We start from the raw sequence: 24567 nt of genomic DNA, 5'->3' as shown, positions 1-24567 counted from the left end.
TGAAGGCCACCACAAGCATGCCAAGAAACCAGTCAAACCTTACAAACCATTTAAAAAACCAACACCCAAAGCCAAGAAACCAGAGGCAGCTCATGAAGATTCATTCTGAATGTAGGATCGATCAATGTTTCAGAAGTATGATGCTGCTCTCATCCGCTATACTGGAATAAAAGGGATCACTGACCTGATTTCCTTCCTTTAATAAAACGACCTAGGCGAATACAGTAATAATCCTTCATCAACTAGCTATATAGTTTCCTAGTTCATGTAAGAAACCAGCCTTGTAAACATCTCCGTACAAGGGAAAGACCTGGTTATAAGATACTCCGGAGAATGATGTGATTTTGTTCCTCATTATTATTGTTACTGATATTAGAAACTTCGATTTTGTTGATTGTTCTGGTTTTTGTTTCTCATTGTTATTTTGTTTCTGAATGTTGGTTGCAGAATAAGATCGTAGTGCTTTTTCTGTGTGTGTGATCAAATTCATCCATATCACTCCTAAACGCTTTTGCATGGTTATTATTCAATTAGCAACAATCAAAAATGAGGTATTCAAACAATAAATGAATGGCTAAGTTCTCACTCAAAATTAATTCAAAATTAGAACATCTAAGAATTCAAATACTTCAATATATGCTGCTAGGTGCTAGCAGCTAGATGAATAAACAAAGACTAGACAAATCTGTTTTCATGGATTAATCCAAACTAGACTAGATAGACAAAGACAGTAGACAAAATCCAAACTGACATAACGACCAAATTGATTAAACAACATTAACATCCTAAAATGAAACAAATGATCAACTTAAATAGCGAGAACCCTAGAACACAACAGAAGCAACATAGAACAAAACAAACTGAACAAACACAAGTTTGGACACACCAAGCTCGGAAACCGCAGCAGGATAACCAGCAGATTTTCCACCCAACCGGGACTCCTCATCGGACGCCATGACCTTAACGATCATCCTCTGCCCCTTTTCGCAGTGTCCGGCTGCTCCACTGATGAAGTAAAACGACCCCGAATGGTCAAACCTATAGACAGAGTTTCCACTATTGTCAAAGAACTTAGGATGACTTGAGTTGCACTTCTTGTAGTCCTCTTCCGGCACCTCCATCACCGAGTCCTTCTTGTACTTGAACCCTTCACATATAGAATTGTAAACAATGGGAAACAAAATAGAATCGTAAAGGTGGTTCGCCTAGCATTACTCTATATAAGTACTTACGTATGACGTTACCGACTTGGAACCTGTTTTCAGAGGCCCAGTCGTTGTAGACCTTGCTGTCATTGGTTGGAGGGACGACCCAACCTTGAATTCCACCAACTTGGAACTCATAAGCTGAGAAAACCAAGGAGTTGCCAAGAGAGATGAAAATGACGAGGCAGAACAAACTTGTTTTCAAAGCAGCCATTGGAGGGTTTTTCAGTTTCAGAGTACTAGCTCTCTTTCTCAATCTCAGAATTACGCAAAGCTAGAAGAAGGCTCGGTGAAATGTGATTATGGGGGTGTTGATGAGGGATATAATATAGACGAGGGGGTGAGGTTGTGGAAGAGGTAGTTACTTACACTATCTCAGATAGTGGGGAGGCTACGTGACCCATGAAGCTGCTACTAGTTTTGACTCGGTCTTGGACTCGAAGAAAAGTTACTACTTCATTTAAACTGTGCGTGTGAGATAACTGTATATTTATTTACCCAAGTTGAGTTAGAAAATGAACTTTGGGGACTCATGACTCTTCAACAGACTTGAGCATGGGAGTGTCTTAGGATTAGTGGTGTAAAATGAAACTAAAGAGAGCTATTTTTAGATTGTAGGAGCTGAAGAAGAAGCAGTTTTATAGTCTTTGGTAAAAGCACTTCAAATTTTAACCAAAGGACAATATGCTTTCAACAGTAGAAGCAACTGTGTTGCTAACCTTCATCCAGGCCGAGTTGCATCAAATTCTTCACCAAAACTGTCGATGTAAAATTCAAATACCAGCAAGTGAAAAATGAATTTCAATTGAAAGGAACTATAACTGTTTTAATCATATCCAACCTACCAAATTAATACGATGCGTGTGCTTACATTCCATATACTTTGTATACATTCTTATCCGTCCCAATTTTAAAGGTAAACATTGTGGAACGAACAAAGCTAACACCTAAAAATCAATATGGCCTAAAACATTTCACTATGCAATTGTCACATCTCTTTCCTTTAGTTGCGACTCTGGATCACCCCCGTGATTGCTTGTTTTGTTTGTAAAACTAAATGATTTCTGGCTGAACAACCGGGCAAAGGCACTCTTCGATCTTGAAATTGTATTAGGTCCACTGGTTGGTTTGCTACTACTGCCATCATTATTCTGGCCAAGTTCATCAGATAACGCTTTGACAAGCTCGTCAAACCGACGCCTGTAAGTTGGATACCTTGAGATTGATTTGGTAATACCTTGGAGCCTGCATGACAAGATAAGTCATGATAAATAACCAAATGGAAAACATCAATAAGAAGGTAAAGGGAAATGGTTTAAAACTAAACAGGAAACATAAGCTTCTCTATGTATTTGCATTTTTCACCTTCGAGCCAATGCATCAAGTTCAGCTTGTTTACGCTCCGACTCAGGTGGTGAGCCAACGTTTGTGTTTTTCAACCTCACAGGATCACCACTCAATAGAACTAATTTGCCAAGGTACAACTCTTCTGACTCAGTAAGATTTTCTGCTTTAATCTGATCCTTGATGATCAAGAGAGGGTTGAGAAACCAATCAAAGATTGTGTCTTTTGGTCTATTTGAGCTAGTTACCTCAGTGCAGTTGTCAACTGCATCAATCAAGCATAAAATTAATTTCAAGTACAGTACAAAATTCGAAAAAACAAAAGCTGGTAAGAGTGGCAAGGAAAAAGCGTTTCACTTACTTAACAATATACCGGGCGAGTTGGCTTTTGCAGATCGCAAGAGTGTCTGGAGAAGGCAACAAGCTGGCAAACCAGTGCTAATAACTCTACTTCCTTTACTAGACTTGGCATCTGCGAGGTCTTGAGCTGTTATTGTTCCTTCAGAAACCAGGATTTCTCCATATCTTTTGCACTCCTTGAATAAACTATCCATTACCTGCATTACCCGTGAAAGTTGTTCAGTCGGCACGTGAACAAAAGATTATATAGGGAATGTTTTTCAAAGTCACATTCTACTCTTTTCTCAACGCATCACCCAGAACATAAGGGAGCAGTCCATGTTTCATTCCAGTAAGAGCTAAATATATTTTACTTGCACAATACCTCAACGGGCTTCAACTCAATCATAGGATTATTGAATGAAGGAGCATGTTTCAAAGATCTATGCTTTGAGAAAGAAGGTGCACGAGAGGTGGTTCGGAGCGATTCAGTCTTCTTTCGGTAGGTTAGCCTGTCAATACAAAAACTTAATTTAAAATCCATATTTACTGCCAAAGTGCTCAAACCTACAGCAGAACTTCTGAGTGCTGAGTCAAGACCTTGGAAAGCAGGATCCTTCTGGCATGTCAAGGATATCATTGCTGTATTCATCATATATGGCTAAGGATGCAACGATATAGCGAAGTCCCATCCAAAGCGAGGACTCCTGTAATCCAAAGGTCATACAATCGATTATTACTCATGAATTATGTGACAAGGACATACTAAAAACCTATCAGCATCTGAACTGATTTCAAAGTATCTGGCATCGAACATGCATATTTTTGTTATTTTTGGTGTTACTGAGAAGGGAGAAGTACTAAAATATGGCACTGCAACTTAGTTCAGTCTTGTCCAGTCCACAACTCGAACATCTATTGGGCGTTATGGTATTGAAAAGGAAATTTATATAAAAGTGACTGTTGAAGATGGGGATTTTCTCTGGTAACAAAAGTGATGTTTGAGAGTTGCACCAATGAAAAAGCCCTAAAAGTATATAAGAAAAGGCGAATACAGATAAATTGAGAGTTGCACCAATGAACTACATTAGAGTGTAAGCAAAGTACCTGATAAACTACCACTCCAGCAAAAGCACCATAAAATATGCTGGCCACCATAGATCCCAAAACTGCCCCAACAACAGCCAATGGCCAGACTAGGATAGCAAGCCCTGCAAATGGAACACAAATTGTTTCCAAGAAAGGGCCCTCCCGACCAATAAGGTCATGAAACAAACGGTGCCACCCCTTGAAGAGCATGTATGGGCTTTTACACATGGCAATGAATGAGATCAATGGCATATCAACCATGAAACCAATGACCCCAGCTAGAACAGCCCCAGGAAGATGAAGCAACCTGGACAAGATTTAGAAAAGCTCTGGTTATGAACAAAATCGTGACTAATAAACTCGAGAAAAAAGATAACCGCTGGACCACAAGAGAAACCATGTGAAGCCAGAAATGACATAACCATATTATGCAGTTTTCTTTCATCCTTAACTTCCAAAATTACTTTTCAAATAGAACTTACAACAACATGCGTACATTTTGAGAGGCAGAGCAAGACATACCTGATTTCATAATACTTTGCATCTGGAGGACCTTGAGTTTTCAGGTCATCCATAACTGAGAAGTATGTATGGTAACAGACATCCAAAAAATCCCTCACAACAGTGAAGCTTCCCTTAACCGTGCTCACAGTTCCATCCTGCCAAATGGGGAGAAACACAAATCTATGTTATGAAGGCAACAACAGAAGGACTGGTGGAAGGATTTATAAGAGTTGAATAATCAAACACATACGTAAAAGCAGTGGTACAATTGATTGGTCTTTCCTTCTCCAACAGCCTGAAAAGTTTCAAATACTGGTGAAAGTAAGCCATATGCTGCTCCACCCAAAACACTTCCAACAATTCCAACCACTGGCCACAAGATCAATTGGAGAGGTAATATACTTATGCAGACAACCATCTTTAGAACTGGCCCGAATTGTTTAGCGCTGCTCATTTTCAGAAGAAAAAATGAGATAAGTATTCCTAGTGTACTATTTCTTTAACAATGAAACAGTGAAAATTGGAAAATAGAGGCAAAAGAATGCACCTCAAGATGCAATAATACGTCCAAACAAAGTGAACAGGCCAAAGACCCAATATGATAGCAGTGTTTCCAATTCCAATGATAAGGCATATCAATGGACATAAGACAATTCCTGAAATAAAACTTTGATGTTAGGTTGGAGAGTTACCCTCAAGTCATACATCCATCAAGGTTTCGAGCAGTGTGACTTAACTAATTAATCAATTCATAATACAGCATCAACTAAGCATTTACAGATATCAATTCCTATTCTAATTTCTCTAAGCAAACTTCAAAAATCACTTTAGAAATGGTAATGATACATGTCTGTGAACAAAAGTTCCATCTCCTTAGTCCTTAGACATGAATGAAATGCGATCAAATGCGTAGTAGAGAAAATGTTCTGAGAAGAAACCAAACCAGTGTTGGATCACAAGTTCAAACTACACCATATACACACACAATCCTTGTTTTCCCATCAAATTTGCATTAAAACTAAAGCCAAATCCATAAAACCACAAAACCAGTTTGGAATTGAAGAAGGAACACCAATTAGTACAGGAAAGAAACCAAATTCCCAAAATAAAGGACAAACCTTTAACTGTGCCAAGAAGAAGAAGCCCAATAAAGTAAGGTAGAAAACAGATAAAGTTCCATAAAGTAGCCAAAAACCCAGATGGAGGTTCCATCTCCCTCCTTACTCCTCACCTAAACCAGATCCCCAGAATTCCTGCAAACACTAAAGACCTCATATTTAGTAACACAAAACCATAAACTACATCAAACCCAGTAACCAAAATCCAACTCTCTGCAAAACCCACATCAGAAACTTACTCCAAATCTCTGATTCACTGTTCTTCCTGACACCAAATGACCATTGAGCAACTCAACAACTGGAGGAGGGGCCTTACTGTTTTAAACGTTGAATTTAAAAATGAAAATAACTGAAACAAAATACAAAGACAGTTGTAGGAAAACGGTTTTTGGGGTCTGAAATAGAGGAAGAGGAGGGTGGATTAGATGAAGCAGTTACCATCAGAGGATAACAGGTAACGATTTTCAGCCATTTTATATGCAAAAAGATTAGATCTTTTTTTTTTCAGTGCTATTCACTTGAAACCAAAGCAACTTGGGTTCTCTTCCTATTAAAGAAAGAAAGAATTATAAGCAATAAAAGGAAAATGAGCTGTTAATAGCACACAGCACAACTCAGTTTTTGACAGAAGTAATTGACCAGAAAGAACCAATATTTTGATCTTTCATATATACTTGCTTCCAAAGCGAGTTAGAAACATACTCGCTCGGTTAAATATGAAACCTGTCCATTTTTGGACAAGTCCTAAAATTCTGTGTTTCTAAAGTCCAATGAAACCGCGAGTAGTGCCTTTTGTCTTGGAGAGGAGGTGTCTGTGTATGTTTCAGGTTTTAATATGTTATGATGAGTGTTATCTGGTATGACTGCTCAGGTGGCTTAAGGACTAGACTTGCATTGAAAACTTGGATTTGAATCCTGGAATGCTGGCATGGGTTAGTGTATTAAGAAGCATCAGCTACTTGTTTGATGGTGATTTATTCTCCAAATTTGGTTTGTTAATGGCATTTGGCCATAATTGACTTATTGGTCAATAGAGGAAAATTGTAACTTATTTACAGTTTGACTATGATTTTAGTGAATCATAATTGATTCACATCAATGATTGGGTGTTGAATGCCAAAACATATTTAATAGAATCAGTTAGTATCAAGTTTTACATTTCTTGCAAGAAAGAAATTTGAATTTCACGAGTTATAAATTTAAGAAATATATTGTATGACAGTCGTGTATAAATACAAGGGGAGATAGATTAAAAGAGAAACCAAACTTCTCTTTAAGTACCTCAATTACATATGTCCTTACAATATGAAATCAACATGCTAAACTTTAGAGACAATTGTTTGGATATCAGATTTAAAGATGACATAGTTGTAATCGTGTAAAATTAGCATTTGCTAGTTGTGGAAGAGATTAGATCATGTCAATATCACTAAGTTAGTGAACTTTACATGTACAAACATGACTTAAAAAGTAGGTTATGAATGACTGAGGGAGTATAGTGTATTTAGAGATGAGTTGCCATCATCATAAACATGATAAAAGTTTCCACTAACACTAACAATTGGTTTATCTCATGCTCCACTCCTACAAGGCATAATTGGGAACTTGATGACCTGCCTGGACCCCTGGAAGTTTATACACCAATTGTGGACGAACAAGCATTCTTTTATAAATGGTTGTTCAAAATTTCATCTATCTGTCCCTGCCCCTGTTTCCTTTCTTTTTGTTTTTTGTCTTCTCCTTTCTCTCTTTGTATTCCCCTCGCCAAAAAGAATAAAAGAACAAAAAAAATCATCTTGGTGCATATCATATTGATTTTTGATTCCTTAGCTCAATTCTTTGGTAACCTAGCTGTTATCCTTCCACTTGAAAAGAGTGCTTTTGTGAGTGCCATCATATTCCTTTCCAATTTGCTGAATGCTATAAATTTGTAAACTTGGGTTGCAAATTTATGAACTTGGGTTTAAGCTGGTGGACTGGTGATTAGATGCTTGGGGCCTAAATTGGTTTAGCAGATCGGGCCTCACTTCCAAAATTACTCGGGTAATATCAACATAGCTTCATAATATTTTGTGTCAGTTTGTTCTTTTGTTTCTTTATTGTAAAGATGTGATATTTTCATTGATGTGACATAGATTCTAGTAACGAGAAATTATGAACTTGAAGAAATCCAAAAATCATGTCACGGATCATCACACTAACAGAGGCAATATTTGTTAATGAACGAACTATGTCATATAAAACAATCGAACTAACTTCTGTAGTTTCTTAAATTCAAAGCAATGGACAAACACCGGTGGACTATAGTATTGGAAATTTCTTATCAATGATTCAGTGCAGTGAAATCGACATGAAAATGATGATTGAATTTCTGTGAGCTAACGGAAAATAAGAGCAATAATTCATGTGCAAAGTTCATCCTAATAAAACACAACAAGAACGCCAACAAGAACAGTGTTGCATATAGATATGTCAGTGATTATGTTTCGAAAATCCAGAATAGAAATTGAATAATAGATAGCAAATTGCAGCCCATGCAACTCTATTATTGATGCATATATAAAATCAACACCTATTTCTTGATGCGCATAAAATCTCAAGCTATATCTTCTGATATGCATGCCAATAATTAGCAAATCTTGTGGGATTCGTGAAAAGAATCAATCTCGTGCTTAACTTCTTAGTTTTCATCATCTCCTTCTTTTGTATTGTTTTGCATACATGCGTTGCTCGGTGATCAGCTTATCAAATCTTATATCTACGTGGTTTTGCTTAAGTATTCGTCATTACGGATTTGCAGATTAGATCATAGAGTAATAATCACTAGCTAAGAGCGAAAAAAAAAACTGTAAAAGCGGATCGGATTCAAGTACTTAAGGGTGCTAGCATTAATACTAGCTACTGATGATAGCTAATCCTCTAACTCAAATCTATATCTATGGTATATGAATCCATATCTTTGTTATTAAAAAGAAGTAAATGAATCCATAAGCAATATCTTAGATTCTTAGACCATGGTGTATTTGTCGTAGGTTGGTCATTACCACAATATTGAGCAAATGCCACATCATGTGTGGGCAATAGGGGTGTTACAAATTTACAATTTCCATAAATGTGACAATTTTCTCTTATACTAGCTTAACTATTTATTGGTGGATCTTTTGTTCGGAAAGACTAATACTCGATGATCATTCATTCTACATAATAAACAAGGGAGGAGTGTAGATTTGAAGAATTCTACATAAAGACTAAATCTCTATTTTGCATTCAAATTGAAGAATGCATAAATGTTTCACCATATACAAGCAAAAGTGCTTCACTAAAATGATGCCTTTCAGCCCATACCCCATAGATACTAGGATGTTATACGATCTACATACATATAGGACCCAAGTCACATGTATTTTAGACTTTATATGTTTATGCATATGATACCATATGGTTCTCCAAGCTTCATTATTTCCTCTTCTACGATGATCAACATGTGGGGTGTCGTTTGTCGATCGCCATAAGCCCTTACCCAAATTTGTTTCCCTCTTCACCATGTGGTGGTATGGGATCGATCACTTCTCCTAGCCTATTGTATATTAGTGAATCTTCCCCCCAATCTATGGGTTACTATCCCTTAATTTAGAAGGGGATTCTTGTTTTTTCATAAGCAAATTAAGTATCTCTATTCTGAAATTGAAGGAGCTAGAGCTAGATAGAGATCTTTGGACATGGTTGAATTGAAAGGAAAGAGAGGAGGGAGATGTTAGTTAATTAGTATTCATAAGATATGTATCTTTAAGCTAGCTCTATCACCATATAAGCACATGGTTTGATGCCTTGGAGAAAATTAGCCAACCACCAAAACGAAAAAGTAAACCACTTGAAACAAATTAATCTATAAACATAACCACCTAACCGAACATAAAAATCCAACCAAACTTAAAGAAAACTTGCAAATAAAGACAAACAAACCTGGCTTTACTCTTAATTAAACAAATGTAACATATATTCCGTATATATGGCTCCTTGTTTTGCGAGGGTAGCTAAGTTAATTAGGCGGCCCATTAGTTGATATATTATGAAGAACATGCTAATCCCATCCTTGATTTACAACTAAGTATGATCATATATAGCTCGGCATTGACTTACTTTCCCCATATTGGTTAAAATGCTTCTAATATAGGACAAAATACATTTAGAAAATGAGCACATAAAGAATGAAAGGTATTGATCACTCAAGATACGTCAAACGAATTCGAACAAAGTACTATCAATATTTGAGAAACGGAAAAAAAAAAACGATGGATGGTTGAGAAAGCAAAATTTCTTTGTACTATGATACAGAATGCGATGAGATTCTGAATACGAAATGTTTTGATGAAATACTTCCAAACTAAATCTGAGAAAGCAAATTTGCAGGCCGGTTTCTTTATCTGTGCCCTAGAAAGTAAGATTCCTGATTCTGTCACCACATTACTAGCTTTAAGAGAACTAGAAGTACCAACTACTATTACTAAACCATGAACTCGATCAATTAACAATGTAATTAGTTTGGAAATTTACTTAATTTCGTAATTAGTTTTTAAATTTTGAGGCATTGGCCCGCCAATCAAGCAAGCGTGTTCTTAAGCACCCACTCCCATGTGCATCGGGGGCATCCAGGGCCTCCATCCTGATAAAATAAACCACTAGAAACCAATCCTCCATATTTTGTCCCCCTCGTGTAATCATCCCATTGGCCACCCACCCCTTCCCAGTCTTACTTTTCGCGACACAGTTTCGGGCGGCTTGTACTTTAGCCCTAACCCTATTTTAATCTCCCTCTTTGTTTCGGTCCTCATTTCTGCGCAGCTCCCACCTTATATAACTAACCAATTCCACCACTACCTTCCTCAAACCAACTTCCAGAGCTAGCCAGAGAGAACTAAGAGCAAAAGAGAGAGAGCTAAATAAGCTAAGTTAAACTAGGTATAGTAGTTGAAGATGATGAAGCTGAGGTCGAAGAGGTTCTGCAGAAGCTTCAGCAGCTCGAAGATTAAGCAGGCGGGGACGACGACTGAGCAAAAGGGTCATCAGTTTGATAATTCTAAGGCTATTAAGGTTGATGGTGAAATCAAGTGGGAGCTTCGACCGGGAGGCATGCTTGTTCAGAGGAGGGAGACTCCAAACGCCGGAGAGGGCATGATCACCGTTAAGGTCTCCACTGTTTCACAGTGGCATGACATCTCCGTCGAACCCACTTCTACCTTCGGTAAGCTGCTCTTACCTCCCTAATTCCAAAATTTCATAAGAAAACTGTTTAGATTAATTTCTTGTAATATTTAGCTTCTAGCTAGCTAATTAGTTTTGGATAACTTGTTTTGCAGGCGAATTAAAAATGATATTGTCATTGGTGACTGGTATGGAGGCACGAGAGCAAAGGCTGTTGTACAAAGGGAAAGAGAGAGAGGATGGTGAATACCTACACATGGTTGGTGTTAGAGACAAAGACAAAGTGTTGTTGCTCCAAGATCCAGCTATGAAGGAGATGAAGCAGATGCTACATGGAAGCAACATTGCAACTTCTACTTGCAGTCGCACCATTAGTGTCTGATGATCGATCTTGTATCATCAATAATGACTTAATATTTTAACATTGATGGAAATCAATTAATCTCCTCCATCGATTACTAACCGGCCAAAAAATCAAAATTAAGTTTGTACTTCTAATAGTTAGTGACTTTGATATGTCATTTTGTGGTTCTTCTTGTAATATTTGAACGGTTAATGACATAATTTACTTTACTAGAGCTCTGAGTGTATTTCTAATCAATCATATTAATAAATTTAATCAACAATATATTTGGTTGTGACGAAGAGACAGAATCTATATATACATGTTTTAATGAATATGTTACTTTTTTATTATACAAATTAATGTGTATTTTCTACTATATAAATATGTATTTTTACTTTACAAATATGTATAGCAGCTGAATCCGAATACGTTAAGCATTCGATGACATTGAACATTATAAATTATATATGATATTCGTGAATAAAGATGATACACTTATCTCAAGAGATTATATATTGCCATGCGTGCAATGTAAAAGAGCAGTAAAGCTAGCTGGCTCAAGTAGTAGTTGTAAAATGGGTGCGGACAACAGTATATGGCAACCACTACCAAAAAGTAAAAACAAGTTTTTGTGGCAGTTCTGCCGGCCATTTCAATCTATAAGACATATATCTCTGCTTTAGCAAAATTCCTAGACAGAATTTTAAAGAACAAATGAGCATGAGACACTCGAAAACTCTATTATAAGAAATGGATGTAATCTAGACAGGTCCCATGACAGGAATTGTGGGTTGTGGTCGGGTTTGAAAGACATTCGTTTTGTGCAAACTCTTAACTTATATGTTTTCCACTTTTCACAAATGGCCGGCAACCCAGCACAATGAGTTACGACCAAACTAAGTTAACATTAACGTAGCAAGTAACTCGAGTTTGCAAACATTAAGCTTTATTTAACGAGATATAAATTTGCATACTTCCAGTTTCATGTACATCACAAAAATGAAAAATATGCATGAGAAACAAAGCAAAGCAAACGTTGATGATAGCAAACACACTAGTAACCATTTATTGTCACACAAACACACAGACAAGGCCCCTTCAACTAGTAGTTAATGTGCTTCAATTAATCTCAACGACCTTCCTTTGAGGTTTTGGAACCTCCTGCTTGGGGATAGTGACAGTAAGCACTCCGTTCTCCATGGAAGCCTGAATCTCATCGGTCTTGGCATTTTCCGGTAGCTTAAACCTCCTAAGGAACTTGCCACGACTACGTTCGACACGGTGCCACTTATATTCAGGATCATTCTTATCACTACCACCGTCACCATCTTCTACTTTCCTCTCGCCACTGATTTGGAGTACTCTGCCATCATCAACCTCCACCTTCACCTCCTCTTTCTTCAGCCCCGGCAGGTCGGAAATGAGAACGTGAGCATTAGGGGTCTCCTTCCAGTCAGTCGGGGTGTTGAGTACCGGACACTTGTTGATCACAGAAAGGAATGGATCCAATGGTTCATCTCCAAACAATTTGGCAATGAGTGACATGTTTAAATTTTGATCGTATATGGATCAATATGTGTGAAGAACTCAAGAAAGTATAGCCAAGGCTTTTGGATAGTGTGGTATAGCTTGCTTCTGCTTGATTTGCATTGTGTAGGGGATACTTATAGGTGTCGGAACCTTGACGATGGGATCATTGAGATGGGTCTTGAAGTTTCTATATGTTAAGTCTTGAAGTTTCTTGGCTAGCTATTCATCTTTCTAACCACTTCTGATTTGATATGTAATAGATATATACAACTGTATGTTCTACCATCTTCCGTATTTAGCTTGAACTTTATCTTCAACATTCTATAGCTTTAATGATTGTAAACAATGCATACATGATGGGTCTTGAACTTTCTTAGGTCTTCTTGTTTCTCACTATTTTTGTGATTTGATTCTTTTTAATCAAAGATGTTTTATCTCCAAACAACACGAAAAGTTCTTGATGTTACAACCAAAAGAAAAGAAGAAAAAGAAAAAAAGAAACTGATTTTATCACAGAACAAGCGCGGGCTTCAGCGATCCATCACGAAACGAAAAGCTGATAAAAAATATAAAAATTTATTGGGTCGCCTGGGCCTCAGTGGGCTAGGCAGACATAATGTGGGCCTTGGCGGGGTATCAATACGGCTAAGCTAACACAGGCTGGGGGTCCACCGGTTAAAAAATAAAAAATAAAAAAAAATTAATTACGTCGCTGCGTCTCTGCGGGCTAGGGGGAGATGGTACGCGTCTAGGCGGTTTCTCCGTTCGTGACTTACACGCGCTATGGGCTCCACCGTTTAAAAAATAAAAAATTATTACGTCGCTGTATCTCTGCGGGCTAGGAGGAGTTGGTACGCGTCTAGGCGGTTGCTGAGTTCGTGACTTACACGCGCTATGGGCTCCACCTTTTAAAAAATAAAAAAACAATATTTTGAATTCGACCCAGACCGGTCGTCCCTCCACAGAACCTCGATCATATCAGTTTTCGATAGCTTGATCAAGAACCCAACTGCGTCAATATCGGCGACCGGCGGCCACGACCCCACCGTCGTCATCTTCGGAGACTCCACGGCCAGCTAAATCAGAGAAGCTTTGGAGGATATAAGGGCGCCGGAGGATATGTGTTCATTGCAGAATTGCGCGCCATTGATGGATTCATGTTGGTTTTGAACAAAGAGTAGAGGACAGCAGATGGGATATAACCAGACAGTTCAGAGCCAAATAGGTTTTGGAGGTTTTGGTTTCTGTGGTCTGTACCAGGACTGCTGATAAGAACATGATTAAGAGTAATAGAACAACAAAATTGAGAGAAGTGTCGGGCAAAAAAATAGGTGAAGATACAGGGGTTTGTGTCGAAATAAGTGGCGCCATGGCGGTGAGAGAACTCAGAGATGCATTTGAATTGGACTACAGCACACACAAAGGAATTTCATTAAGGAGGTCTTCTACAGCACTACAAACTGCAGATTTGGGGCATCTTCAATCTCTGAAAAGAGAAGGGGCCGACCTTTTGTTTTCGCTTCAACGATGACCTTAAGATTACAGCATCAACCACCAATATAGATCGACTCTTAATTGACTGGCATGTGAATGGTACTGTCTATCTATATCAATCAACATAATCCAGGATTAAAGATGACCAGTACCACGTAAAGTAACAATAGAAGAAACACAACAAGTAATCACAAGTGCATCAATGCCACACTCATTTCTGATACGTTTTCAGAAGAAAGAGAGGAAGAATTGTATGTAGTTACGGTTGTCATTAGTCCCTGTAAGATTTTATGCAACATTTATGTTTTTCTTGCAAGAAGCATTATTACCTTCTCTACTACATGTAACATGTAAAATGGAAGGAGAAAAGAAAAGGAAACAGTAAACACAAAGTAAAAGGAAAAGATCATAGCTAATTCTTGACATAAACACAAAAGCCAAGCTGATTATCCTTTCCTTTTTCCACAAGTAATTAACTAATATGATCCACATACCCTACATCTTGACTTTCAACTACTCCTCACAAACCGACCCTGCAGCATCAATTTGTAACAGACAATCAGCTATAAAAATCACCAAATCAACTGATCAAGGATATGAAAGATGAGAAGGAGACTAGGCCACCTACCTTAACACGGGGTCGTTTCTCAGCATTTAACTTCCGAACTTCATACCGAATCTGCTTAGAAAACAGCCTGTTCTCCCTTTTCCGCTTGTATCTCAATAAACTCTCCTGTCTTTGCATCCTCTTCCTTTCCAAGCTACCATCCTCTTCCTCTTCAGGCACCTTCCATAAATCCTCAATCTACAGAACCCAACCCAACACAAACAAAATCCAACTAGTTATGGACCAACATAGAAGAAAACCAATAATGCCACAAGTTGGGCTGCAGGCCCATATCAAGTGGGTCCCATAAGGGCAAAAAGTGAAAAGGACCCTGATTAATTTATTATATTCCAGTCCACTCCTACCCTAAAAGAGCAAGCTAATCAATTTTGCAGAATCAATGAAAGTATGAAACAACCTAAAAACCTGAAGCTGAAATTTAGGGTTTAGTGAATAATTAAAAAGTTGATGATGATGATTAAGAATTAAGTAGAAGATGATGACGGTGTTCTTACATTGGCACTGGAATCATGGAGGTGCTGAAAGAGCTGATCCTGAAGCAAGTCCGGCACCGTTTGCGGCGGCTCGCCGTCTTCGGTTTTAATGTACAGCGAGCCCTTATCGGACCAAGCATTCAACACCTCCTCATAGTCAAGCTTCAACGCCAGCCGTTGATCCTGATGACTTTTCCGATCATCGCCGACGCTGCAACACGTGCTCGCCGAGCTCGTCGTCGCCGTTAACTCGACCTCCTCCTTCACCAGCTCCGAGTAACACACCCACTTCCCGACGCTCCGATCTCCCCCGCTCCCCCTCATCGCCGTCCGCACGATGTCGTCGCCGCCGCCGCGGCGGTAGCCGTAATTGGACTCGGCCTGATCATGATCGGACGACATTGTCGACGTCGTCGTGGTGGTGGCGGTGTCGGCGGAGGTGAGCAGCCCGTGGAGAGTAGCTCCGCCGTCGGATTCGAACAGCAACGCCACGCTGTCGTCGGACTGGTGGTCCGCCGCCGCCGCAGCCTCCGCCGCGTTTAGCTCCGGATGCAACGGAAACAGATTAAGCTGCTGCTGCTGCTGCTGTCCGCGCCTCGTCGCCGCAGCCTCCGTCATCTTCGAGTCCACGTCATCAACCGCGGTGGCTGAAACGGCGTCGTTTCGGGCGGAGAGGCGCGAAGAGCGAAGGCTCAAGTACTTCGGCTTTTTCCTCCGGCTTCTCTTCTTCCTCGACTTCCGTGCCGCCACCGCTCGCTTCGGTTTTTGCGCAGGCTTGATTTCTTCTTCAACTTCTTCTTCTTCTTCCTTGATGATCTTCATCATGGAGATCGACCTGGTCTGAATCAGCTTCACGTGACGGTCATGATTCGGAGGTGGACTGTTCTTGTTGTGGCACATTTCTCCCTTTTCTCTCTTTCTCACTCTCAGGTCTCTTTCTCTGTGTAGTCACAGCTCTCTAGAGGAGGGCAAGAAGGTCATTACACTTAACACTGGGTGGGTGGAGTGAGAGAGAGGGACTGAGGCAGTGGCTCAGAGATGGAAGCGAGAGGGAGACTGACTACTTGACTCTGTTGTTGGGAAGAGGGATGGTGACGTTGTGGACACGTGCCGCGCCGGGATTGGGTGGAGGGGTGGATTTTGGGTGTGTTATCTAGATATCGTTTTGCTGTACTAGTCAGGCTGAGATCAGTGGTCTTGGATGGGTCGGGTTAATTAGTTCTTTTGGGCCAAACGACCCATGATCGTCGGTATCATAGGGCTGCTCTACGCTCCTTGCTCTTTCATGTGCCTCTGATAAATGCTAGTGATCTAGTACTACTACTTTTTTTTTTGTAAAATGATCTAGTACTACTACAAATCATGGGATGTATGTGTGTATTGTCCTCTACTAACAATAACGGTGTTTTGGTGAGCTCACATTATGAGTGTGATGATGAGAAAACGGGCAAAAAATTGTGACATTTTTGGAGTTTCGATTATATTCATGTGGTTTTACGTTATTAGTATAGGAGTGTGTTACGATATACTGAGTGAGTGAATCATGCAAAATCGGATAATAATAATTTTACGTATGTTCATGGTACCAACATCCAGTCGTATCAAATTGGGACTTCAAAAAAAATATTTTCTTGTTACTTGTCTAGACAAATAAATAATGAAATATATTAGTTCAAAATCATATCTAATTTTCTAACCACAAAACTATTGTTTTGAAGATATTTATTTTCTGCTTCATAATTGACTTTTGAAACTAGATACGACACTTGTAACTTCCATCCAAAATTTGGACCGTATGGAATTGACATAAAGTTTTGGTTTCAAAGTTTTGATCACCTTCAGGACATCTTTAAGGGACTGCGAGGGACAAACAAATTTAACGGTTGAAAATAAATAAATTGTTTTAAGTTGTGATATTTTCTTCTTTTATATTTAATATAATATAAGATAAGATGCATTTGTCTTTCACACTTTCTTAAAACTATCACTTACGTGAACGTGAATGTAAGTGATGATACTTTCCGTTCTAAGAGCATATTTAGCAATGCTAGCTATTTTTGAGTTAAATTTTAGTCAAATTAGCTAAAATGTCATTTTGGCTAGTCACTTTAGAAATACGGCTGCATCAATGCTCTCTATTTTAGCTAGCATTACATCAACATTAGAGCATCTTTAGCAGACTCTCTACTTTGTCTCCTTAGTTATTTTAAAGAGTATGTTTAGCTTTTCTGGATGTTTTAGGAGCTCCAGCAAACTAGCCAAACTTGAGCTATTATAACTTTTAGGTACCTCGAGATAATGAGACTAGTTATAATTTATTACATTCATTTTAAGATATTTTAGGTGATATATAAATACATTTAAACTATTTAACCTTTATTTGAAAAATTATATTAATGTAATGCTAGCTAAAATAGAGAGTATTGATGCATACACATTTATAAAGTGGCTAGCCAAAATAACATTTTAGCTAATTTGACGAAAATTTAACTCAAATATGGCTAGCATTGCTAAATATGCTCTTATTCTTAAAATAAAGATTAAATAGTTTAAATATATTTATATATCACGTAAAATATCTTATAAGGAATGTATTAAATTATAGCTAGTCTCATCTCAGTCATCTCGCTCTCTATATTTAGCTAGCGAAATAACTAAAAGTCATAATAGCTAAAATTTGGCTAGTCTGCTGGAGCTCTGAACAAAAAAATAAAAAATAAACACGCTCTCTAAAATAGCTAAAAGCTAAAATAAAGAGTCTGTTAAAGTTGCTATAATACTCCATTTGAGAGTTATCAGTATTTATCAAAGTTGTTTTTATCAATATGAATGATTGGTCTCAACTCGGACGGAAGAACTGGTAATAGACATAAAACCATCAATTCTAGTTTTATATTTGTAACAAACTAATGTTTTACGTTTACCATAGTTTGTGTTTATAACCGTAAGTTGATTTTCTTCGTCTAAGTTTAACGGTTGAAAAATTCGTCACATATGTAGGAGTAATAAATGTGTAGCAACTGTAATATACGTCATGTATTTACTGCAACCTCTGAGTCAATTGTTCGAGTCAATACAAGAAGTAGTAAAAACAGTGGAATGATTGGATCGAGTAAAAACAAAGCACTCAGTTGTAAATAACACAAAAACCTTTACACGAGAAAGTGCACTGCACTCTAGCGCCTTTGGACCCTGTTCTAGAAAAAGCACTCCGTTTTCATTTTGGTAGTAACTATCAAGTATCAAACCCACACGTGTTTTAATTTTTGCCACAATATATAACTCCCATCGCCATCGAAACCCAGAAGATAGAAAAATGAGGCTTTTATTCCGGTCTATTATTCAGTTAAAATTACGCTTTTGGGTTGGTGTAGCAAGTATTGGTGTTAGTGTATAGACAGGGACTACTTCCTCATAAGTATTATGTACAATTTTGGCTATTTTCGTAAATTTGGTAGGGTGTCGGTCGAAAATAGGGGTGCCCTTTTTTGGGGTATTGGTTGCCTCCCAATATTTCACATCCATCTTTGGTGTATCGGAGTGTTTGGACTAGACTTGTCCGTGGATATTTTTGGGTCATAATCGGAGTTTCCGTCTTCGATGTTATTAGTCGAAAGCGAAGCGGGGAGAAATTAGTGTCGTTTCTATTTGTTTCTTACTTAACGCGATTGATTATGGAAGAAATAAAAGAATTAGGTATTTCTGAAGTTTGTTGTTCTTGAATGGTACGCTGTTTCGTAGATAATTACGAAACTAGTCTTGTTGGAGTTTTGATCAGTGAAGCAACGATAGGTTTTGGAGAATCAGATGTTGGGTGATATAACGTCACTCAAAGGCTATGGAGAATTTGCAAAACTAGTTAATTCGGTCACATGATGAATTCGGGTCGAATTTACATTGCCCATTAGGAATTGTCTAGAGTACTGGGCTTGATAAAGCACTGATTGGATCTTTGAGATAATGGTCCCAACACAAAAGTTAGCCCACAAAAATATTATATAGATCACTGTTTATGTTCTGTATTTTTTGTTTTGTTTCTTTTTTGTTTTTGTTTTTTAAATACAACAAGGGCAATTAAATGATCAAACTAATGGCCAGTGCCATTTGGTCTAGTAACATAGTTTCACATTTAGTAAGTGAAAGATTTTAAGTTCGACTTACGCATTTATAATTTACCTGATTAAAAAAATAAAAAAATAAAAAATCAAACCAGTACTTCTGAAAAACCCTTCCTAACTGATCAAACCTAGCTAAGAGCATTTGTGGCAGACAATAGAAGAGCATAATCCCACAAGGGCATGAGGTTGAAATGATGATCCGATTCTGCAACAACATCCGCGCGCGATTGCTAACTGAATTGACCTTGTTCAAAATGACCTTGTTCCAGAGGCCTATTTGAACAATTAATGATACAATTCACCGAATATATAACGACTTAGTTTTTAGACACAAGTAAAAGATCAAACATTGGAAAATACCAGCAAGGCAGCAATCATTTCAAACGAGAAAAGTTTAACATGTCCCCTACAGCAAGCTAAGGAGTAAACCAGTTCACACTTGACGCCCATGGAAAATCTTTGGCAATCATAACTTGGGGGGGGGGTGGTTCTTGTCTAACTCTAAACGACTTCAAATTAAAAGTACCAACGAGGATAATTCAGTAGCGGCAAACCAGGATATGATGAGTCTGATATTAAAGAATCGTCTTATTTGTTGGAGATTTATATCTTGTCATTTCTTCAAAGTGATCGACCTAGCTTCAGTAGCATGATACCTGGGTCTCAGTTTCTTTCTTGACGCCAAAAGAGTCAAGGAAAGCAATCATGTGGTTAGTAGGAAGGGAGAAAATGTGTCCCATATATTCTAATCCCGCATGCATGTTCACTCGAACATGATAAGTTCACCTTGCACAGAATGTAAATTAAGGTAAATTATCCCTACCAAAACCGAAAACCAATCAGTAAAACCAATTATTAAGAACCACTTGACGTAGTGATAGAGCTGTTTAGTATGAAACCATCATGTCACGTTTGAGTCCTAACTTCCATAATTTATTATCAACAGGATGGAGGGGTCATCCAGGTTTGTGCGTATGTGATAGGAGATTAATGTACAAAATGTTAATAACCCAATTAAAAATTACGGTCTGATTCATAATCAAAGAAATATTCAAGTAACCATTTGTATATATCAATATGCGGACTTGGTAACATTCTCTTTAGTCCTTTCTTGTTAATCTTACTCAGATATTCATCGTTGAAAGAATATCTTGCCACTCTTTATGAGTGGAATGAAACAATTACCTGCAATATATATTGAGGCATTGAAGTCAACCATCTGACTTAGTGGGTTTGAATATCTAGTGTTTATCCTTCTTCCATGATTAACGGTTTAAAACCGAACTGATTGATCGGAAGGAGTAAGTCAGGAAAAGCATATACATGAAACTGTAGGAACCTGAAATTACGATGAGGCTGGACCCCTCTTCTTCTACTAATCACGCCATCTCTCTCGGCTTTTTACTTCTCCGTTTGTAAAAAAAACCAAAGCAACTTAGAGTCTCGCAGTGCTTAATTTGATTTCTTTGAGAGCTAGCTAGATCGACCTCCTATAAATAAGACATCAAGCTAACCAAGTTAATTAACAGAACCCGAAGATGGAAATCCAGCTCTCAATGTCGGTTCTTTTTCTCGCTTCTTTCCTAATTGCAACTACTTCTGTTTCCTGCTCTCAACTTCAAGACCCTGAAGTAGTAGTGCAGGAGGTCCATAGGTAATTCAACTCATAAGCTTTGATTTCATTACTTCAATTATAGTCATGCTTCGTCAAGTTCTAATGAGATTCTACATTGAACCTCTGCAGGAATATCAGTGCGTCTAGGAGGCAGTTGGCCCATTCCTCGTGTGGAAATGGCAACCCCATAGACGACTGCTGGCGGTGCGACCCCAATTGGGAGCAAAACCGCCAGCGCCTTGCTGATTGCGCTATTGGCTTCGGCAAGGACGCAATTGGCGGGAGAAACGGCCGAATCTACGTAGTATCTGACTCCGGCGACGACGACCCTGTGAACCCTAGGCCCGGAACCATCCGACACGCCGTGATACAGGACGAGCCGCTGTGGATCATTTTCAAGAGGGACATGGTGATCCAGCTGAAGCAAGAGCTGGTCATGAACTCGTTCAAGACCATAGACGGTAGAGGTGCAAGTGTTCACATTGCTAATGGACCATGCATCACCATACATCACGTCACCAACATCATCATCCATGGAATCCACATACACGACTGTAAGCAGGCCGGGAACGGGGACATTAGGGACTCCCCGAGCCACGCAGGGTGGTGGACGCAGTCCGACGGTGACGGTGTGTCGATTTTCGGCGGGAAGCACGTTTGGGTCGATCACTGCTCGCTGTCGAATTGTCACGATGGACTCATCGATGCCATACACGGATCCACGGCCATCACGATTTCGAACAACTACATGACGCATCATGACAAGGTTATGCTTTTAGGGCACAGTGATTCGTTTACGGAAGACAAGGGCATGCATGTTACTATTGCGTTCAATCACTTTGGAGAAGGGCTCGTGCAAAGAATGCCAAGGTATATGTTTGATTCATCTAATTAGTTAGGAGATCGATATGTTTTTTTCTGATTGTTTGATTTACAAGAAATTGGAGTACGTACTATATTTGCAGGTGTAGACTTGGATATTTTCATGTGGTGAACAATGACTATACACATTGGGAGATGTATGCTATAGGAGGGAGTGCTGCCCCGACCATCTATAGTCAAGGCAATAGATTTCTTGCACCGGATCGACGTTTCGATAAAGAGGTTAGATATCAAAAACCTCCATCAATCAAGGAACAAACTCTATGAAATTTCTAACTTTTGTATCACGCAGGTGACAAAACACGAGGATGCACCGGAAAGTAAATGGAGGAAATGGAACTGGAGATCCGAGGGGGATTTGATGCTGAACGGCGCATTTTTCAGGCAATCAGGTGCGGGTTCATGGTCAAGCTATGCGAGGGCGTCCAGTCTCAGTGGAAGACCTTCTTCTCTTGTGGGTTCGATGACTGTCACTGCCGGTGCACTTAACTGCCGGAGAGGATCCCGCTGCTAGCTACTTTATAGTTTATTATTTGCCTTAATGAATGAAAGCATTAACCGCGGATATATAGTTAAATGCTTCGTAAAAAAGGGCTTTGGTAAAACAACATTACGTTTAGTCCTTTGCTGCTATATGTTGCGGTTAATCCTAAATTATCAAAGCTATGTGTCTAGCTAGTATGTTATAATTGACCAAGCTAGAAAGAGCTCCTGCAGATGTGTTGACTACTTTCGAATATATATCATTTCTAAGTCTGAGTACGTTATTTCTCGCATCCGTTGCCTTCAGTTATCACCTATTGCTTTAACTTTTTGGTTGTACGTACGTAGATATTTCTCGGGTAATTGTGTGAGTTGTGTCAAGAATGCTAACTTGTAACTTCGTACCCATAACCATACTTCATAGAAGGCTCGACTTCTATCTTTCTTAAAGTCTAGATTGGTAATTGTTTCCAGTAATTCACAGTTCATATTATACCATAAAACCAATAAACTCAGGTGGTTAATAATTAAATTGGGAATACTCTCTCTACCTGTGAAGATAGAGATCGAAAACGAAGATTGGTAATTGTCATAATTACCACAAAGCAAGCTGGGGTGCATTAATTTTTTGGATCTAAACTCTCTTTCTATCTATTTGTGTCTTCCTTAAGATAGATAATGGAAATTCTAAACATACAATGGAGTTTGCATTACATGTTGTTACAACCACCAGCAAAACCATCGAGCAAATTGCTGGGTACAATTTTTCTAAGGGTAAAGTTGAAATCTTATAACACAATATTTTAAAGTCGTGAACAATTTTTGATTTGCAATAATATTGAGTCACAATATGAGTAGTTGAGCCTATGCTGGCAAGAGTATCGAGTTAATTTATCAAACAATAATCAACACAATTAATTAATGATCACTAGTGATCATCAAGTACTTTATCTGAAAAAATTAGGGCGCATATATGTAGCAATATGGATGGAAATTGAAACTGAGTTACAAACAGAAAACTAACTTAAAAAGCTCAGAAAGCAAAGAAGCCAGCGACCACTACGACAACCGCGGCGGAGCCAGCAGTGGAGATCTTCCTTGCAGCGGTGGATTTGGGAGCATCAGTGGGAGGAGTAACGGGCCCATCAGCAGCGGTAACGGTGTCATCGGTGGGAGCCGGGGGAGACAATGCAGCCGTGTCTGGTGCGGGGGCCTCTGTTGTGGTGTCGTCGGACCCGGACGACGGCGGCGACTTCTTGGGTGGCTTGCTGCTGCTGCTGCCTGAAGATGAAGATGATGAGTCAGAACCGTCGTCAGATGAGGACGAAGATCCCGAACCCTTACCCTTAGAGGGTGATGGTGCTTTGCCGCTAGAGGATGAAGAACCTGATGATGAGCCCCCCTTGGAGGGTGCTGGTGCTTTGGAGCCGCTACCACTGTCGCTGTCGCTATCGCTACTGCTGTCGTCGTCGGACGAGTCGGATGAGTCAGGTGGAGGCGCCTTAGACCCTTTTGGTGAAGATTTAGGGGATGGTGATGATTTGCCGCTTGAGCTGTCGGAAGAGTCGGAAGGTGGATTGGCATGAGATCCCTTTGGAGATGGTGAAGGGGTGGGCGAGGATGAAGAGCCGCCGCCCTTGTTGGAGGAACCAGGTGACGGTGCCGATGATGAGGACGAGTCTTTCGATGACTTGGGACTGGGAGAATCGTCTGATGACGACGATGACGAAGATGACTTTGGAGATGGCGATGGAGATCCGCTATCCGAGTTTTTATTCTTAGACGAGTCCTGATTATTACTATCCTTGTCGCCGGGGGATGGTGAGTGGGAGGTACTTTTCCCCGACGACTCCGCCACGGCAACTCCGATAATGGCAACCAACATGAGGGCGAGAACGATCATTTTCCGACTTGCCATTCTGGCTATTGTCGTAGTAGTTGTAATAGTGATGAGCTTGAGGTCAGTGTTCTTATTCTCTACTAGGTCAAGTACGTACTAATTGGATCTTAATGGTTCATGCAGTACGTAGCTCTCTTCTCAGTGAATATATAAAGGAGGACTGAGCAACAAGAGGGATGAGGGATATGGTGGTGAAGGGGATCGATGAGATTTATAGGGCTTGACTTGGAAGAGAGGCAGGTTAGGGAATCTGTGTATGGAAACACACGACACTTGGTTTTCTTCATTGAAACTCAT

At 39.2% G+C, this 24567-nt stretch overlaps 6 protein-coding genes across 6 annotated transcripts; 2 read left to right on the top strand and 4 right to left on the bottom strand.

Moving 5' to 3' along the window:
- Positions 1 to 824: 824 nt before the first annotated feature.
- On the bottom strand, positions 825 to 1419 carry LOC101310348 (early nodulin-like protein 1-like). The gene is made up of 2 exons (XM_004306348.1): positions 1233 to 1419; positions 825 to 1147 (listed from the first exon to the last, which is right to left on the bottom strand). The coding sequence occupies exons 1-2, from the start codon at positions 1417 to 1419 to the stop codon at positions 825 to 827; spliced, it is 510 nt and encodes a 169-aa protein (XP_004306396.1).
- A 565-nt stretch (positions 1420 to 1984) lies between these two features.
- Positions 1985 to 6041, bottom strand: LOC101291849 (uncharacterized membrane protein At3g27390-like). The gene is made up of 11 exons (XM_004304641.1): positions 5839 to 6041; positions 5600 to 5743; positions 5029 to 5137; positions 4732 to 4927; positions 4500 to 4636; positions 3996 to 4284; positions 3489 to 3595; positions 3274 to 3400; positions 2911 to 3106; positions 2571 to 2814; positions 1985 to 2450 (listed from the first exon to the last, which is right to left on the bottom strand). The coding sequence occupies exons 2-11, from the start codon at positions 5691 to 5693 to the stop codon at positions 2183 to 2185; spliced, it is 1767 nt and encodes a 588-aa protein (XP_004304689.1). The 5' UTR covers positions 5694 to 5743; positions 5839 to 6041; the 3' UTR covers positions 1985 to 2182.
- Positions 6042 to 10435: 4394 nt separating this feature from the next.
- Positions 10436 to 11261, top strand: LOC101291551 (BAG family molecular chaperone regulator 1-like). Its single transcript, XM_004304640.1, has 2 exons — positions 10436 to 10841; positions 10957 to 11261. Exons 1-2 carry the CDS (start codon positions 10574 to 10576, stop codon positions 11181 to 11183), a joined length of 495 nt encoding a protein of 164 aa, XP_004304688.1. The 5' UTR covers positions 10436 to 10573; the 3' UTR covers positions 11184 to 11261.
- An 811-nt stretch (positions 11262 to 12072) lies between these two features.
- On the bottom strand, positions 12073 to 12784 carry LOC101291264 (18.1 kDa class I heat shock protein-like). Its single transcript, XM_004304639.1, has one exon. It carries the CDS (start codon positions 12690 to 12692, stop codon positions 12267 to 12269), a length of 426 nt encoding a protein of 141 aa, XP_004304687.1. The 5' UTR covers positions 12693 to 12784; the 3' UTR covers positions 12073 to 12266.
- A 1677-nt stretch (positions 12785 to 14461) lies between these two features.
- LOC101290974 (zinc finger protein CONSTANS-LIKE 8-like) lies at positions 14462 to 16268 on the bottom strand. The gene is made up of 3 exons (XM_004304638.1): positions 15294 to 16268; positions 14800 to 14976; positions 14462 to 14704 (listed from the first exon to the last, which is right to left on the bottom strand). The coding sequence occupies exons 1-3, from the start codon at positions 16170 to 16172 to the stop codon at positions 14681 to 14683; spliced, it is 1080 nt and encodes a 359-aa protein (XP_004304686.1). The 5' UTR covers positions 16173 to 16268; the 3' UTR covers positions 14462 to 14680.
- A 4678-nt stretch (positions 16269 to 20946) lies between these two features.
- LOC101315454 (pectate lyase-like) lies at positions 20947 to 22432 on the top strand. The gene is made up of 4 exons (XM_004304637.1): positions 20947 to 21044; positions 21135 to 21875; positions 21971 to 22109; positions 22180 to 22432. Exons 1-4 carry the CDS (start codon positions 20947 to 20949, stop codon positions 22399 to 22401), a joined length of 1200 nt encoding a protein of 399 aa, XP_004304685.1. The 3' UTR covers positions 22402 to 22432.
- The last annotated feature ends 2135 nt before the right edge of the window (positions 22433 to 24567 follow it).

This window comes from Fragaria vesca, linkage group LG6 (assembly GCF_000184155.1).
Source record: "Fragaria vesca subsp. vesca linkage group LG6, FraVesHawaii_1.0, whole genome shotgun sequence".
In the NCBI taxonomy this organism is placed as follows: Eukaryota; Viridiplantae; Streptophyta; class Magnoliopsida; order Rosales; family Rosaceae; genus Fragaria; species Fragaria vesca.
Note: the sequence above shows the minus strand (reverse complement) of the source record. Positions and strands in the feature narration are given on the sequence as shown.